This window comes from Pleuronectes platessa, chromosome 15 (assembly GCF_947347685.1).
Source record: "Pleuronectes platessa chromosome 15, fPlePla1.1, whole genome shotgun sequence".
Taxonomy (NCBI): Eukaryota; Metazoa; Chordata; class Actinopteri; order Pleuronectiformes; family Pleuronectidae; genus Pleuronectes; species Pleuronectes platessa.
Window position 1 is genome coordinate 18,563,802 of NC_070640.1, and position 16,067 is coordinate 18,579,868.

The 16,067-nt window shown below is 43.5% G+C and overlaps 1 protein-coding gene across 5 annotated transcripts in view; it reads right to left on the reverse strand.

Annotated features, from left to right (window-relative positions):
- Positions 1-16,067, reverse strand: part of ncor1 (nuclear receptor corepressor 1) — a 51,262-nt gene that overhangs the window by 2,480 nt on the left and 32,715 nt on the right. For 2 of the 5 annotated variants that reach the window (XM_053442232.1, XM_053442230.1), the window contains 26 exons: positions 14,992-15,430; positions 14,772-14,895; positions 13,776-13,953; positions 12,949-13,116; positions 10,609-10,775; positions 9,652-9,766; positions 8,457-8,542; positions 7,510-7,678; positions 7,295-7,420; positions 7,122-7,205; positions 6,774-7,024; positions 5,894-6,200; positions 5,354-5,581; positions 5,045-5,245; positions 4,473-4,622; positions 3,638-3,823; positions 3,406-3,541; positions 2,775-3,247; positions 2,446-2,562; positions 1,944-2,089; positions 1,623-1,840; positions 1,379-1,525; positions 860-1,002; positions 634-687; positions 342-545; positions 78-254 (listed from right to left, as the gene is read on the reverse strand). In XM_053442232.1, the coding sequence (XP_053298207.1) occupies positions 78-254; positions 342-545; positions 634-687; positions 860-1,002; positions 1,379-1,525; positions 1,623-1,840; positions 1,944-2,089; positions 2,446-2,562; positions 2,775-3,247; positions 3,406-3,541; positions 3,638-3,823; positions 4,473-4,622; positions 5,045-5,245; positions 5,354-5,581; positions 5,894-6,200; positions 6,774-7,024; positions 7,122-7,205; positions 7,295-7,420; positions 7,510-7,678; positions 8,457-8,542; positions 9,652-9,766; positions 10,609-10,775; positions 12,949-13,116; positions 13,776-13,953; positions 14,772-14,895; positions 14,992-15,430 (4,794 nt within the window). The remainder of the gene's footprint in view (positions 1-77; positions 255-341; positions 546-633; positions 688-859; positions 1,003-1,378; positions 1,526-1,622; positions 1,841-1,943; positions 2,090-2,445; positions 2,563-2,774; positions 3,248-3,405; positions 3,542-3,637; positions 3,824-4,472; positions 4,623-5,044; positions 5,246-5,353; positions 5,582-5,893; positions 6,201-6,773; positions 7,025-7,121; positions 7,206-7,294; positions 7,421-7,509; positions 7,679-8,456; positions 8,543-9,651; positions 9,767-10,608; positions 10,776-12,948; positions 13,117-13,775; positions 13,954-14,771; positions 14,896-14,991; positions 15,431-16,067) is intronic. The other 3 variants (XM_053442231.1, XM_053442234.1, XM_053442233.1) reach the window with 3 other exon arrangements.

Here is a 16,067-nt window from a genome sequence, read left to right on the forward strand (position 1 = left end):
GACCAAGGTCTTTTCTGTCTTTGATTTAAGCAGATGGAGTTTTTGCAGACACTGATAACATGGGTTGGACAGCTCACCTGTGGACGAGGGTCGGTCATCCCAACTCCACTGGGGCTGGGCTTGGGCTTGTCTGTGATAATCTCCCTCAGAATGGACGGAGGACACTGAAGAGGGACGTTCCCCTCCAGCGTAGGCCTGACCCAGATTAGGTGACTTGGATTTCCGGCTGTTGGCTTTGCCCTGTTTCTGCTTCCCTGTACATTCATATAGAGAGAACATTTGAATTACCAACATGGTAAACGTAGGAAAGTGTGATTAATAAAAGTCTGATTTGTGCTTACCCATGCTGGGTGATCGGTTTGCGTCCTGGCGGGCGTCACTGCCTGCGCCGGGTGTGTTGTTGATAGGACACTGAGCCCCTAAACCTCCCTGGTGCTCCTCCTGTCTTTCCTCTAAATTACCCATCAACGCTTTGCGGATTATGTCCTCCAGGCCCAGGTTACTGGCTGGATCACTGAAAGAGTGATTCCTCGGGTTGATGCCACCTAAAAACCAACACAACAAATCAATGAGGAAGGAAAGATCAACACAAGTGAGGTGATGAGTGTCTGAGAGAGTTTCACTGCTACTTACCGGAGCTGGTAACAGCAGGCAAGTTAAAAATCTCTGTGCCGGGTTGTGCATTTCCTGCAGGACAAACAAAAACTGAATTTCTGACCAGATAGGATATCTTAATCACAGTGTCTAATGAGTTTAAAAAAGAATAAAAGCCGTGTGAGTACACATCAAAAGAGTTTGTTTCATCATCTGGTGCATGCATGTTAGTTTGAAGGAAGATGAAAAGAGAGGACCCACTTACCAACATCAGAATCACCGACACCAGAAGAGTTCAACTTACGAAAGATCTCCTGCTTCTTGGATTGCACCATTGGCGAGGTGTTCTCCAGCTTGGTGAAGAAGGAAGGCAGATAGCTTACGCTTCCCGGGGACCTTGAGTCACTCCTTGAACAAAAACAGAGGGTAAATAGTCAAAGAGCAGAATGGTAACTGGAGCAACAAACTCTTTCTAAGTCCACAAATACTTTTCCGTATCAGATTTGATGTTTTTTGTGTATTTTGGGGCCCAATATGTTGATGTACTATGTATACAAAGTAACAGAATAATTGTCTAGGATTATAGGCAATGTCGTGCAGAAAGACAATAATAATGTCATTGTAAACATGACTTGTATGTGGTATACAAGGACACCTTCACAAGCTCAAAAAATTGCCCAGGACTCCTAAAGGTACAGTAAAGCTGTACCAACTAAGACATGTACTAGCTTGTTGGATTTATAGCTTAAAACTATCAAGTTTGCAAACTGTGTAGCACAAGTACCTGATCTCAGAGTTGTCAGCATCTCGCCTCTGAGGTGGAGGCGGGCCGCCAGCCTCTTGCTTGTCCATGACTTGGTAGCTCTGTGGTGGAGAAATGGGTTCGTAGTTCTCCATCAGCCTGCCTCCTCGCTCTGGAGACTTACCCGGCCTGGACAGGAAGTAAAAAGACAGATTTTAAGACACATGATGCATAGTAAAACAGACTCACTCCCATTACGTCAGAGTTAACGATCTGGTCCAAGTACCTGGATCTGGGCTTGTCAGGAGCATTCTCTGGTGAAACTCTACTGGAAGGTCTTTGGTGGTGTAGGGCCTGAACCTGGTTCTCAGGACTGTAGCGGCTGGGCACCTTGGCACGACCTGAAGAGGACCCAGATGGCCCCACGTTCTGGAATGTTGAAGAAGATGAGGAAGAAACCTGGGGAGGGTCCTGATTCCGGGCGAAGTCCTGGGTTATGATATGCTGCATGACAGGGACCACAAAAACAAGGCGAGTTAGGTATATCAGGATGATGTACTTTTGATACAAACTGCATTACTTTTTCATTTTCTTCCACGCAGCTTACCGAAATGTGATCTGCCAAGGTCATGACTCGGTGAGTCTTATGGTGCTGAGAGTAGTTATCTGCCTGGGAGGATGGGGGCTGATGGGAACTGGGTTGTGGCTCCCCTGATGGTCGGTAACGACTCATATCGTAGGCCCGCATGCCAGCTGGTGAAGGGAAAATGTGTTTCATGACATACATAATACAGTGCATGGCAACAGTAACTGATTTACATTTGCTTTCAGGACAAGAATAACTTGAAGTCAAGTCAGGTGACTAGTCTGCTGCAGAGGAACGGTGTCAGATGGTCTCAAATGAAAAGGTCAGTCAGGGATAAGTCATTCAAGTTGTTAGCTTTACTCCACTAGCAGCTATATTTAGAATTCTCAGTGACAGAATCAGTCTCACTGTTGTTGCATGTCATCTAGGACATGAGGTTAAAAACCCTTTTAAAAATGTAACTGAGACATTCAGTATTCATCTTCTAAAAATGAATATGTTCAAACTGAGTTTGTGTTCATACCTGCTGTCTGCTGTTGCACTTCTTCTGGTTTGTCTTGTTGGAGCTGGACTGGGGAAGTAGCAGGACTGATCACCTCAATGGCTCCTCCACCGGTATTGTCATATCGATTAGATGACACTGCAGGACAAGTATGAGCAGAGATTAATTTCTGTAAAGGTTAAGGTTTAATCATGCTGCAGAAAGTTGTGCTTGAAGAAAATTATAAGTTTTAAGGTATAACTTATTTGAGTTCAAGTCTGCTCAGGTAACTGACAGTATCAGATAGCACTTAAGTTCACGCTTAACGAGGTTCAGTTATTTCCTTGGCCATGTGTAGCCAACACACTTACAGCTGCTAGAGGAGTCAGAGCTCTGCGATCCTCGCTCTCGTGAGTCTTTGTCGGACGCTATCTGCCGTGTGATGATGACATCAATGAAGCTAGCGGCTGTGATAGTCGTCTTTCCTCGGGTCCGAAGCTCCTCTTCGATGCGGGACTTTGATGTCTGAGGTCCTTTATCCTTAGCCCCGACGGTATGGCCCTCAGCATAAGCTGAATGGGGCTTACCTCCCGGCAGAGACATAGCACCATATGGGGACTGCATGGATCGTCTTTCTGCCTCCTGTTGCTGATGTTCGGCTGCTCGCCGAGCAGCAGCCGCTGATGCCATTTCATCATCCCGATCGTGTTTGTTCTCCTTCACCTTGGACACATCCATCTGTGGAGCAGAGGCTGCAGCGTCCACCAATGCAGCCAGAGCATCCGCGGCAGTACTGTAGCGAGAGTTACTTTGTGCTGCTGCTGTTGCTGCAGCTGAATGAGGCCTGATGAGGAAAGGAAGAAATTAAGGCATCAAATATATTTCCTGAAGGATTGGTTAGTTAGTTATGAGATGTATGTAATGAATTCTAAAATGTACTAGAGCTATCTGGAAAACAGATATTGAGCAGATATAAACAAAGTCCAAAGTGTTTAAACCTACATTAAAGCGGTGATGACACTCTTGCCCTGGAAAATGCTGGGCCGTTGTTGAATCACTACGTCCTGTGTTCTTTGTAAGGGAGAAGGGGAGTGCAGATAACCTCGACTTCCTGGCCGGCCTGGTTGTTCTGGTCCACCTAATACACAAATTCATCAAAAATTTACCAAGAAGGAATTTGAATGTAGACTTTCAAAACATATACTACTCTTTATGCAACAAAAAAACAACTCACCTCCACGCATGTATTCATTGGTTCGCTCCCGGTCGCGGTCGCGTTCTCTCATTTCCCTCTCCCGCTCCCTCTCCCTTTCACGCTGCTCCCTTTCCCTCTCCTTCTCCTGATGCTCACGGTCACGCTCCCTCTCCCGTTCCCTCTCTGCACTGGCGGCAGCAGTTGCAGCAATATGGGCTTGGTGACCTGAGGAGAACAACGACAAACACCGGAGATATGAGATTTTGCACACAACCGTCATGTGGCAGGATGGGCCAGAGCCTTGCTCACACGCTTGGAATCTGTCACAGCACAACCATGGTAATTTTCGGTCCGGGGAATATTGCCATCTTTACCACTTGACATGAAACGTTGACTGCAAAAGACTGCTGCTTTAGTGGTATATATGCTTAGAATATATATTATTATAATTAGGGACTTTTAAGATAATCATAATCCTACTTTGGGTGAAAAATAAACAACATCTGGAGACCTATCACATCAACCATTTTTATGCCTCTAGGGTTTATATGGCTTATATTGAATTTGAGTCTAAATATAAAGTATGGTGAGATAATACAGCTAAGAATTACAAGACATTAGAGAGTTTCGGCTGCCACACTTCAATCCTACATGTTTTGCACCAACAAATTCTATGGCCATTCAACACAGTGTGGTGAAAAACCCTTCCCAGTAAGATTCAACCTCATCTGTGACTGGACAGGCGGAACTGACCTTTGACACCTCTTGCCTACGCAGGGTTGCACTCTTACAGAGGTGCGAAGGCACATGGAGATCGTGGCAAGGCAGATAAAGGAACATAGGGTGTAGGGGTAGGGAGGGGAGGGGTCCTCACCTGGCGATATGGAGGTTGGGTTGAAAGCCCTAGGAGGGAAAGGGGACTGAGCTCCGGGGAGGTAGGCGGTGCGTTCCAAAGTGGGAGCACCTGTTCCCCCGGGGTGAGGCAACAGGATAGTTGGAGGCATCTGGGCTAGATCAATAATCCCTTTTACAGACAGAAGCAAAGGGCCAGCGTTGAACAACAAAAAACGAACACCGAACACATTTAGCTGTAACCCATCACCTCAATCTGTTAGTGCTCCCAAATACAGATTCATCAGATAGCAACAGGGCTGCAAAGAGATTGGAATAGTGGTCAACTTGTAGGAGGCCACCACTAGGCAAAGGGAAATTTGGGAGACCAAATCCACTTGGTAAATTGAGTTGTAGTATCAGCCGAATCATTTGCAGCCCCAATATTAAGATCAAATTGGCGAAATTTCTATTGGTCATTTGCTTCTGGGCGTCTGAAAAAGGTAGCCACTACTTCACAAGCACACAATCTGCCCACTACACCTCCCCTTGCCCACAGCCTCTCCCCTGTCAGATGTAGCAAATGAGAGAGGGTCAGCTGGTGGAGGGACATACCTCGTGCTCCAGCTGGGTAAGGGATAGCGCCAGGTTGTTCCCTTGGTGACAATCCCCGGGTCATGTCAGGCCGAGGAATGACTTGCATCTGCTGGGAAGTGATATAATCATTGAGGATGGTCTGCCGCGTGTTCTCCATGGTGTACATCTGGTAGGTGTTGTGGTAGTTTGCTGGTGACTGCTGCCTGGCGAACATGAACGCTGTGGCAAAGGACGGGAGGAAAACAAAACATATGAACAGAAGGTTCACAGATACTGATCGCTCATGTCAGGACAGCTGAAAAAGGGAAAAGGGTTTAAACACACTACCAGGATCAAGCACTCTGTGGAAGGCCAGGGTGGGGTCAAGATGCGGAGGCAGGTGCGGTCGGTAAACTTCCCCAGGAACAACAGGCCGGTTGTGGAGGTCGAAGGGGCTGTGAGAGGCTACAGGGTCCCCACTCGACACAGGGGACTTTGCCGGGACATTGTCCCTCTGTGTTGGGGTCATGACACTCTTTCTTTCATGTGCAGCAGATTTCACAGAGCTCATACCACCTTTGTAGGAAAGAGGAACCCACATGACTCATTCAGTTAGTTAAACAGGAACAGAACACCATCTCAAAACATGAATGTGTGGCAGAAATCACAAATTCAGGAATTAATGTCCACCCAATGACCTCGGCAGTGAGTGCATATCACGTAGGACTCCTAATATGCTTATTATGGCAAACAAGAAGACCAGACTTAGCAAGATAACAAATTCCATTTTGTCTAACAATATAATTGCCTATATTGCCTATTAAGACAATGAATGAATGGCTAAGAACCTGCAGACCACAGTGTGAGTAAAATAAATATGGAACATACCTTCAGCAGCACGTCCCAGCATAGGTGAACCTCTGGATACGGGATTTGTGCTGTAGTTGACAGGGGTCCTACGAGCATTGGCATCCTCGTACATGCCCGGGCTGAGCTGCGATTTGCTCGCCTCTTGGTGTGTGGAGCGAAGGACTGAGGTGGAGTTGACCACAGAGGTGTGGCGTACTGCCTTGCTCTCCTCGTATTTGGCCCGTTCCATGGCCTCAAGTTGAGGCATGTTGTGGGGAAGCTTGGAGGGACTGGTGATGAGGGACTTGACATTGTGCTTGATAGTCGTCTGGTTGTGAGGGTGAATCTGGGAAATGGAGGCCAAAACAGGTCAGTGACAAATTCATCCTCCTCATTGTTTCATATATCATGTATATAAGATGATGCAAATTTGCCCAGATGCAACGGTTTTGTGCTTGTCCCTAGAGTCTCATCCACAATGTTATTATATTAAAGACACGTGAAATGGTTTGTGATATACTGAACTGGGAAAGGCAAGATTCATTATGGGAAATGTAATTTGTTGTTTTTTAGTGCTATTTTAGCCTGCAAAAAAGTTTGACTGTTGGCTGACTATTTAAGCTAGGGTAGATTTTGGTAAACATTTAGTCAGCTCTTCAGAAACCCCTCATATTTCAGGTGGTAGTTTTCAAACGATGCGTGTGCCTTAAGAGTGTGGTTTTTTTCAGCCCCTAAGGTGTAATAATTGGGGCGGCTGTGGCTCAGGGGTAAAAGCGCTCATCCTCTAACTAGAAGGATGGCAAAGTTTCCTTGGGAAAGATACTGAACCCCAAATGCCCTTGCTGCACATACAGTCGAATGTGTGTGTGAATGGGTAAATGTAAAACTGTACTGCTCTTCAAATCTCCAACTATCTTACCTGAGATATGGATCCCTCCATAACCCTCCTGTCTGACATGTCAAGGGTCTTGCAGAGGTCCTGGCCAGACAGTTCTTGCCGGGGGATTTCGTGAATAGACCGTCCCATTTCTTTGATAGTGTTCACCCCCTCATAGGGCTTGCCTTTGCCAATACCCCCTTCGAAGGACCTGATCGGTGGGCTCTCTCGCTTGATCTGTTTGCCATATTTCATCGCATCTTCATACGTCTCTGCAGCAGTTCTAGGAGTTCCTGGGAATGATTTCAAAGTATTTCAGATTTTTCTCCTTGTTCTGCTAGTAACAGTGAGCGACTTAGGGAAAGTTGAGAAGCTTGTACAATTAGCTACCTTGCATGATGGATCCAGTCATCATTGGTCTTTCCTTAGAATCACCATGGCCTCCTTCTCTGGGCAAGGCTCTGCTAATTAAACCTGAGAAACAAATAAGCCCCATCACCCTCTTGATACAGAACGAAAAAAACAGAATACGTGTTGTAAACTCAATGACACACAAGCAGTACCCTCGAATGGAGCTCCTTCCTGGCCGGTGTGTCTCCTGCCCATGGATCCCTCCATCATGTCGTAAGAGCGCTTCATCTCATGGCCTGTTCTGGGGCTGCGGGTGTTTTCCCTTGGGTTCTTGATAGCTTTTGGACACATTTTCATGATCATGTTTGTATTTTCTTAATGAAAAAATACACTTGTTAATTTGTATAACAATAATCAAAGCCCTTACCATCAAAGGAGAGGATGTGACCACTCTTGCCTTCGTAGATGACGTGACCTTTAGCCAGCTGTTCTCCTCTGGCCTTGTCTTGGATGTTCAGGTCCTCTGTGGCCAGCTTTGTGATTGTGCACTTCAGGAGGTCAGCAGCAATGCTGGACTGGGGCAGGGCCGGTGTGCCCTATTTAAAAAAAGAGCAAAGATGTAACACACCACAGACTCCACTGCTCCAGACTGTGACCGAAAAGATTTTAATGCGCAACCAATTTTGTGCAAATTAAAATTTCCCTGGGTCACATTCAGGCACGATGATGAATAGGCTGTTTTGATGCCTCTCCAGCAAGTTTACTGCCTCTGTGTTTGGTTCAAAGCAGTACTTTGTCTTCTTCACTGGCTCAGTTAGTCTCTCTGCCTGCACCTTCATCACACGTGCACGGATGATGACGGTATGAAACAATCCATTTAGCTGTTAATTGGTTCCAAACATGACGCAGTCTATGGTCGATTACTTTAAAAACTAAATGTGCAAAGAGAGGAAAAGGATCAAGTAGAGGGAGAGCCAAAGAGAGTTCCTGACTCAGGCATTACTTTCAACCACAATGGCTGACGCAGCAATGGTTGTTACAGTAGAAGGGGAATGCAAAGCTTTGTGTGTATTGAAAGTCTTGTGGCTCGTCCATAACAGCCAACTCTTAACTTGTCAATGGGACAACATAGTTTAACCATTGAATTGGGAGGGAAAAAACCCTGCAGGAACCTATGCATCAACCAAAGCACTGACCTCTCCTCACTTTTTTTTCATTTGGTAAATCGTTCAACACAGGAGAATGTAATAGTCAAGTACAATATTGCCTATAACATAATGAAAGAGGAACACCCCTTGTGGGAAAAGTGATTTATCCATTCATAGCTACGATCATACCAATACTCTAATAGAACCCATTTCATCCAGTCATTACCTGAGTAATTGATCCTCTGTAAGTCAGACCCTCGCCCAGCTTGGCTTGGTTGCCTCTGCCATCCTGTATGGATGAAACTGCACCTCCTAGAGAACAAATACAGAGCAAAGTGATGAGTTATTAGTGGAGTTAAACCAAAAGCTTTATTTTTTTTAAATCGGCACATACACTGTACTTGTGTGAAGCTTTTCTAACTTAGTGGACAAAGATCACACACACACACACACACACACACACACACACACACACACACACACACACACACACACACACACACACACACACACACACACACACACACACACACACACACACACACACACACACACACACACACACACACACACACACACACACAGGATATTTAGGCTCAGTTTCTTACTCAAGGATAGGATGAGTGGGATCAAACCTACACAGACTCATTTGTAAGAGTTCCCTGTTCATTATCCATCTATGTGTCTATAATGTACAAGCGAAACAGCACTGAAACCAAAGTTTGGATTTTGTCACGCCAGAATCCAAAGCCTTCAACAACTTTCAATCTACACGGTAAAATTATGTAATATCGATTATTAAATTGGTGGCGTAACAGTTATGTTTTCAGCAGCAGTGTTAATTTAATTGACTGCTAGGGTTGACAATAGGAATCCTATAAGGGGATACATAGAGAGTATGTAAATATTTGACAGTACCCTTTATTCTATAGTTTCCTCAACATATATTTAAGACACCTTTTTGTTGTGATTGAGGATAAATGTAAAGTAGCAGGATGCATAATAAGTATGACCATGAAAGATTTGGATTATATGTTTTTTTTCAGAGACAGTGGCTAGACATGTAATCTCAGATTAGAGTGATATTCTAATTTGACTCCCTTATAGGATGGATGGTTTTTCACATCTTTACTTTTCAGTCATAACATAAACTGGCAAAAAGCATGCAGCAGATTTAAAGTGCACCATCAGTACTGCATCTTTTTGACTTGACAACAAATTTATCAAATAATAAAATGCTATGATGTAGCAAAAGCAAGTGTTGTAGCTCGTTAAATTTAATAATCCAGGCGTCACTGCAAAGCATTCAAGTCCTCTGATACACAAGAAGTCTCTTGTTTGGTTTAATCTGAATGGGGTCCTGTCCGTTTGAACTGTTTGATGACAAAACAGTGTAGCAATGTGACCTTCTGGAGTCATACCAGGTTTGCTGGGATCCTGCTGCCGAGGCAGACCAAGAGAGATGGAGCCCACGGCGCTCTTAGTCCCCTCTGAGCCGTATACAGCATGGGGTGGGAGGTATGTCCCAGGAGTTCCCTGGAAAAGCGAGGTCAAAGAACAGTTTTTAAGGTCAGGTCACTCTGTTCATGAAAACAAGACGATAAGAAGTGGTTCCAATTGACATTTATGTGTTTCAGCTATTCATTTATAAAATATGGTATGTGAAAACAAACAAGTAATAAAACACTTAATTTGTATCACTAGTACATCTTTTACAAAGGTCCAGTGTCCAGGTTATGGATCTGTGTTGAGCATTACCATGTGGTAACAATGTAAGCATGCATTAGTTTCTGTTGAACTGAGATTCCAAGTGAGCTGAGATCAAGTAATGACAGTCGAGAAGCTGTGCACTGGAAAAATAAGACTTGGTGCACATTTTCAAACTTTCTTCATTCCCTGCAAATATACAATTATTTGCACTGAATAATTCTCCTTAACTAATTAAAAGTAAATGAGAAATTGGTGACTGTTTATCTAAATGAGTTTCTAATGTAATACATGGGTTTTTGCTGTGCCTTTTTAATTTATAAAAAATGTTAAGCTCTCAGAAACTAAATGACGGTGGCGTCTCCTCCTGGGTCGAAGCTTCTAATTCTCAATTTTAAGAGTTTTAAAAGTCTATGTTGCTATTAAGGACAAGTTACACAGTACTTCACTCTTTTAGTTTGTCAATTACCTACAACCCATTTGGTCCAATTTTGGAAGAGAATAAGGACAATGCTTTTAATAAGATGGTATTTAATGTCTTACTGCCCATCAGACCCAGGTTAGTTCATTTAAAGCTAAGAGGAAATTGATCATTTAAGAATTGTAATTGTTGACATTTGTTAATCTGGGACCACCACTCAATCAATGTCAAGGTCTCTCTGGTGTCTTACCTGGGAGATGGAGCCTCCTTGGATGAAGGATGGCTTGTCCGTGGGCTTGGAGGTTGGAATGAGTGGAGGAGGAGAGGGAATGTTGGGAGGACGACTGGGTCTGCTGAATGTCACACGAACTCCATCTGGCATACTCTGGACCAGCTGGTTGGGAGCAGGGTGAAGGACTGGTGGGAATATAAAAAAGGACAAAACATTTTTTTTCAAATGTTTCACAAGCCAACTTTTGGGAGTGAAATACCATATGTGCAAAGAAATTGCAAAATCAGTTATGATTGCCGGGATGCTACTACGATCCAGACAACATACATGTTCCATTAAGTTTAAATTGCAATCAAAGACTGCATGATAAAATATTCAGCTTCATTCTGACAGACTCTAGTGAGTGGTGAAGTGAGTATTGAAGACATCAGTTAACAGCTTGTTCCTCAGCCTGAGGTGACCTTGTCCCAAGCCTACTGTCTATTTAAAATCTCCCGGGGAAGCAGACGAAATGGATCATACCCCACACAAACACATACAGTGTCAGTAACCTCCCTGCAGGGTGTGCACCTCATGCTTTGCACTCTATAAAATCAAAAATGCTAATGTCTGTATGAGAGTTCCTCCAGCGGGCATGGACGTCATCGTCCTGCTGGCTCATGCAGGGACAGATGAGAAAACAAGCAACTCCATGACGAATTTATAAATCCTTGTTGCAGGAAGACTGTGTGTCAAACATTAACATTCATGCTTCATTCACCATAAGGGACAACAACCTAATATGTCAGGACACAAGAAATATGTTTGCATTGAATGGCAAAAAAAGAGAAACCATTGCAGTCAAAATTCAGTAACAGTCCAACTGCCTCTTCCTGTTGCACAGCACCCTTTTGTCCTTGAATTATAATTCTGTAAATATAGTTAATCAATGCAATTCTGTAAAATACTGATAAAGCACAAATTGCCAGCAAGATCAACAGCAATCCTACTTCTGCTCCCACCATAAGTTACTTTATTCTAGATTCATAAAAGTCTTCCAAATTACTGAAAATGTTCAACTTATGAAACTTTCTATCAGTATCACAACAGCAATAAAAGAGGGTTCATGATGTAATTCAATTGTATATTTCAAGCTCTACTAAACAGGTAGTGAACACCATTAAAAGTAGACAAAGTGATATTGGATGAACTGTAGGGACTAACCCTTAGCTCATTTGCTGGTCATTTCATTAGTTAAATAAGATTTTCTTATTTAAAGATTGGTAATTCTCCATAACAACAATTTACAGAGGTCATCTCAGGGTGCAATAGTGTGGGTGTTCTTCATTCAGCGACTAAAATATACATGCATGCAAAACTGTGTTTGTTATTAACTGTTGCACATTGTGTAGGTGATTATGATTTAAATAGGTAGCTGTTGTGAATTTATAAATTACAGAAGGTGACTGACTGAACAAATTTTTTCAAAATGTGGGTTATCTGCTCTTAGTCATTGAAATGTACACTAAGTAACACTGGATTGAGAAGTGAAGTACATTTTCAAATATGTAATGTTATGTTATTCTAAGCCACAGAAACACAAAATTATATGGATGACCATGGCAAATACTGATTGGCAATGATTTACAAACCACATTAGCTTGAAACAAGAATGTAGCACAAAGGCCATGATTAAGGTTACAAATATGTGCCTGTGTTTTCTTTGTGCATTGGTGGACAGAATTAAAAAATATATCAGATTCATACACTGACGTACTTGCTGCAGTCATAAAGTGGCCAGCCTACTTAAGTGTTAAAACCAGAAAAAGCTGGCTCCTGCTTGTTTTATCTGTACTGGTGCACATGCACAAGCACACAGGGCATTAACCACACAAAGGAATCTAGATTCTGCGGAGCCTAAGAAGCATAAATACATAATGTTATGCATCAATGAACCAAAGAAAAAGACCCAATAAATACAAAGAAATATACTCTAATTTAACATTGGTCCACCCAAGCACCTATTAAACAAAACATTACCTATAAAAACAAAGAAAACTACATATTCCCGGGCAAAAACTATTAAAACCATTTATGACTCGGTTTAAATTAACCTTTCTGATTCAATATCCCTGGAGAGAGACACCCTACGTATGAGAGTAAAATATCAAAACATGTCATACTGAACCAAAGTAAACTCTTTGTCAGTCCAAACTATATAAATAAATATCCTGCTGCCGACAGTCAACAAAGTGCCTCCATTGTCAAACACAAAAGGCTCAATGTGCGTCGGACGAAGCTAGGTTATATCAGCACAGGAAGGGAGGAGGCAAGAAGGGAGAGAGGGGGAAGGGGGGGGGTGAAGATGTGTGCTTTTACCTGGCGGCACACTGTAGCGGGAGGCACTGGGGATGTTGGGGTCAGGCTGGGGTGAGGCCCTGCTCAGATCCCTGGGAGAGAGTCTGTAGGGAGAGCCTGGCAGACCAGAGTGGGCTTCCTGGTCCAGAGCCAGCTTCATGTCATAAGGCAAGTAGGATAAGAGCTTACCTGCAGTACACAGGCATAGGGACAAAGGGAAGACAGCCACTATTAAAACAAGAACTCAATGCCAGTGAGCATTGAGTTGACCTAGAAGGGACGGACCTCTCAACTGACACCGCCACCTGGACACACCCGCTGAAACCTATGTAATAAATATCTTGGTGCCAAAGCCCAGCAGCTTACTGACAGCTGCTCTCCTCTTCACCGCACTAAGGCTAAAGGGTGCTAAAAGCTTTGCAAAAAAAATAATACAGTCTGCCTAGTGACTTCACCACTCTCCCTTCAGAGGCTAAGTGGCTAAACTCAGACTGAATGAACAGACCCAGCAAGTGTCCTAAGCTGACACGCTTACGTCAATCAACTTCAAAAAAGCACCACAGTCCTTTTCTTCCAAAGGCAACTCAGGAGTTGCACCACTGCACACCTGTGTAAAACAGGGTCAGATAACTTTTTTTGTCTTGGCTCAGGCGGAAGCACACTACAACAGTCCAGATCACCTTCAAACGCTTCCTTTTTTGAAACTGCACAAAAATGATTGGTGCCAAAAAATGCATTAGCTATAAATAGTCCACTGCTCACAGCAACAGGGAACGAGGCTGATGGAGCGATGAATAGGGAGGCGGAGTGATGAGGACAGAATGAGGATAGGTTTTTCTTTCACTTACCATCTCTGTCGAGCATCGTGGGGCTACGTATGTTGAAGGGTGGTCTGCGATCCAGATCTGCCTGATCCTGCCTCTGCTTCTCCTCCTGGTGGGCAGACTCGTGCACCGCTTTGATCTGGTGTTGCAACATGGCAAAGCCACTGATGGGCACGCCACCAGGTCCAAAAGGACCAGGCAACTAGAAGGGTAATGATGGAAAAGGTTCAGATTAGGTGAAATTAAGATACTGAAGCACTGCACAGAGACCACAAAAAATCAAAAAATCTAATTTGTTCTCTGCATATCTTGGAACTTAAAAAGATATGAGACACATTTCTTGACCATAAATAAAAAAGACATAAATACAAATTCTAGATTTACAGATTAGAAAACAGTCCATTTAGGGGCCCATCAGCCTGCATCGGATGATGAATTCGCCTCAGAGGGTAATATCCATCATTTTGTGACTTCTGAGGTAGCCAGCAGATATCAGAGCAAAGACTGTCTTCCTTTTTTCTACACTATTTACAGTCTGACTTGTTTCTTTTATCACAATACTCAAATGTTTCACCACACAAAACATCAATACTTTTTGTTGGTGCTTTAGGTCCCAACGACATTTTGGCCAATTTCGTTTAAGAGCTATCTGCATATGAATGCACATTACTAAAAAGCCTTGCCGATACATTTCGGTCAATGTGATCCAACCGCCTTGCTCTCCACATGGACTGTTTACCTGCGGGCAACCAAAGCCCGCACAAACGTGATTGGTCAAACTAGAAACAGAGACAAAAAAAGGCGTCCGGACCCAAAATCTTGTCCCTCACCTACAGATTCTGCATATCTGTTTCTAGAGATTACCAAACAGTTAACATCAACACAACAGCACCGAATCGCACGGCCCAAGAGTTTGTGATCTGGCCACATTGCTCATAATGATTGATGTGTACGTATATTTATAACCTGCTGCCTGCCTCTGTCCCACCATAGATGGATCAACATGAAACTGTGACTAACCATGGCTGGGATGGAAGCTGCCCTCTGATGAAGCTGCTGGATGTTGAGCTGGACTTGCTTGGGTGAGGACACCAGCACAGAGCCTGGAGGGTTGAGCAGTGAAGGCTTATCCATGGAGAATATTCTGCCGAGACAAAAGGCAAAGCATATCAGTGTGCCATGTTCTTGTTAACTGCAATTTTGTTCACACAAGTTGAGAACATGTCAGGTAAAAACACACCTCTGTCTTTCAGGCTCTGCTTCCACATCCTCGTCAGCACTGCAGGTGGCACTGGAGTCATTATCGGAATGGAGATCCCTATGCATCTCGCCATGATCACCCTTTTCTCTATTTTCCTTCATCTCTGGCTCCATCTTCACCTGAACCTCTCCGGTCTTCATGTCCACATCCTGTGGTTCAGTTTTGGGATGTACTGAGCCAGCATAGGGAGCCCCCCGGGCCCTTTCTTCCTGAGATCCAGTCTCACTCTCTGGACTTTTCTCTTCCTTGACACAGAGATCCCCGTATGAGGTCTCTGGGGCCTTTCCATTGCTGCCCTGACCTTTGTCCTGGTCAGAGCACTGAGCATCTCCCGCAGCGTTCTTGGAGTCACCAGACTTTGAGGAGTCAGTCTGAGAGGGGGAGGGGGCGCTCTCTGTATCGGAGCTGTTGTCACCACCTAAGGAATCATGACAATATGAATTAGTACATGTCGAGGATGAATGAAACCACCTGCAACTGACAGGGAGTTAGAGTCAATTCAATATTTACTTAAGAATAAAATTAGACAGGACAAGACAGAAAAATATTATGTAAAACGAAAAATGAACGGAAAACCCCTACAATTAAATCTATCCTTTGAAAATGGTATTAAAAAATGTTTTTTGCATTATTTAATAAAAACTGTGATAGATAATGTGACACATTTGAATGTCTCATTCAGCAGCATTCATATATCTGATCAGCACACACTATATCTCCTGAATAGTGGAACAGTTTCCTCCACTTTTGAGAGGATGATTTACCAACAGTTGCAATACTTAATAAGATACATCTTGAAAAGTTTTGAGTCGGTCGTTACTGTTGTCTGCTTTTACCAGTTCTTGGAAGACTAAATACAATTACACAAGAAGTGGCCACAGCATAGCTAAGACAAACCACAAAGATGTGCAGGCAGCGATATTACATTTCTAAAAAGCTAATTAAACATTACTGAGTCAGGTGTCTTTAGTGCCGCTATCAAACTGATTATGAAACCATTACTTTATGCCTTACAAATGTCTTTCCTATCCTTCTGCAATGTACCCATATATAAT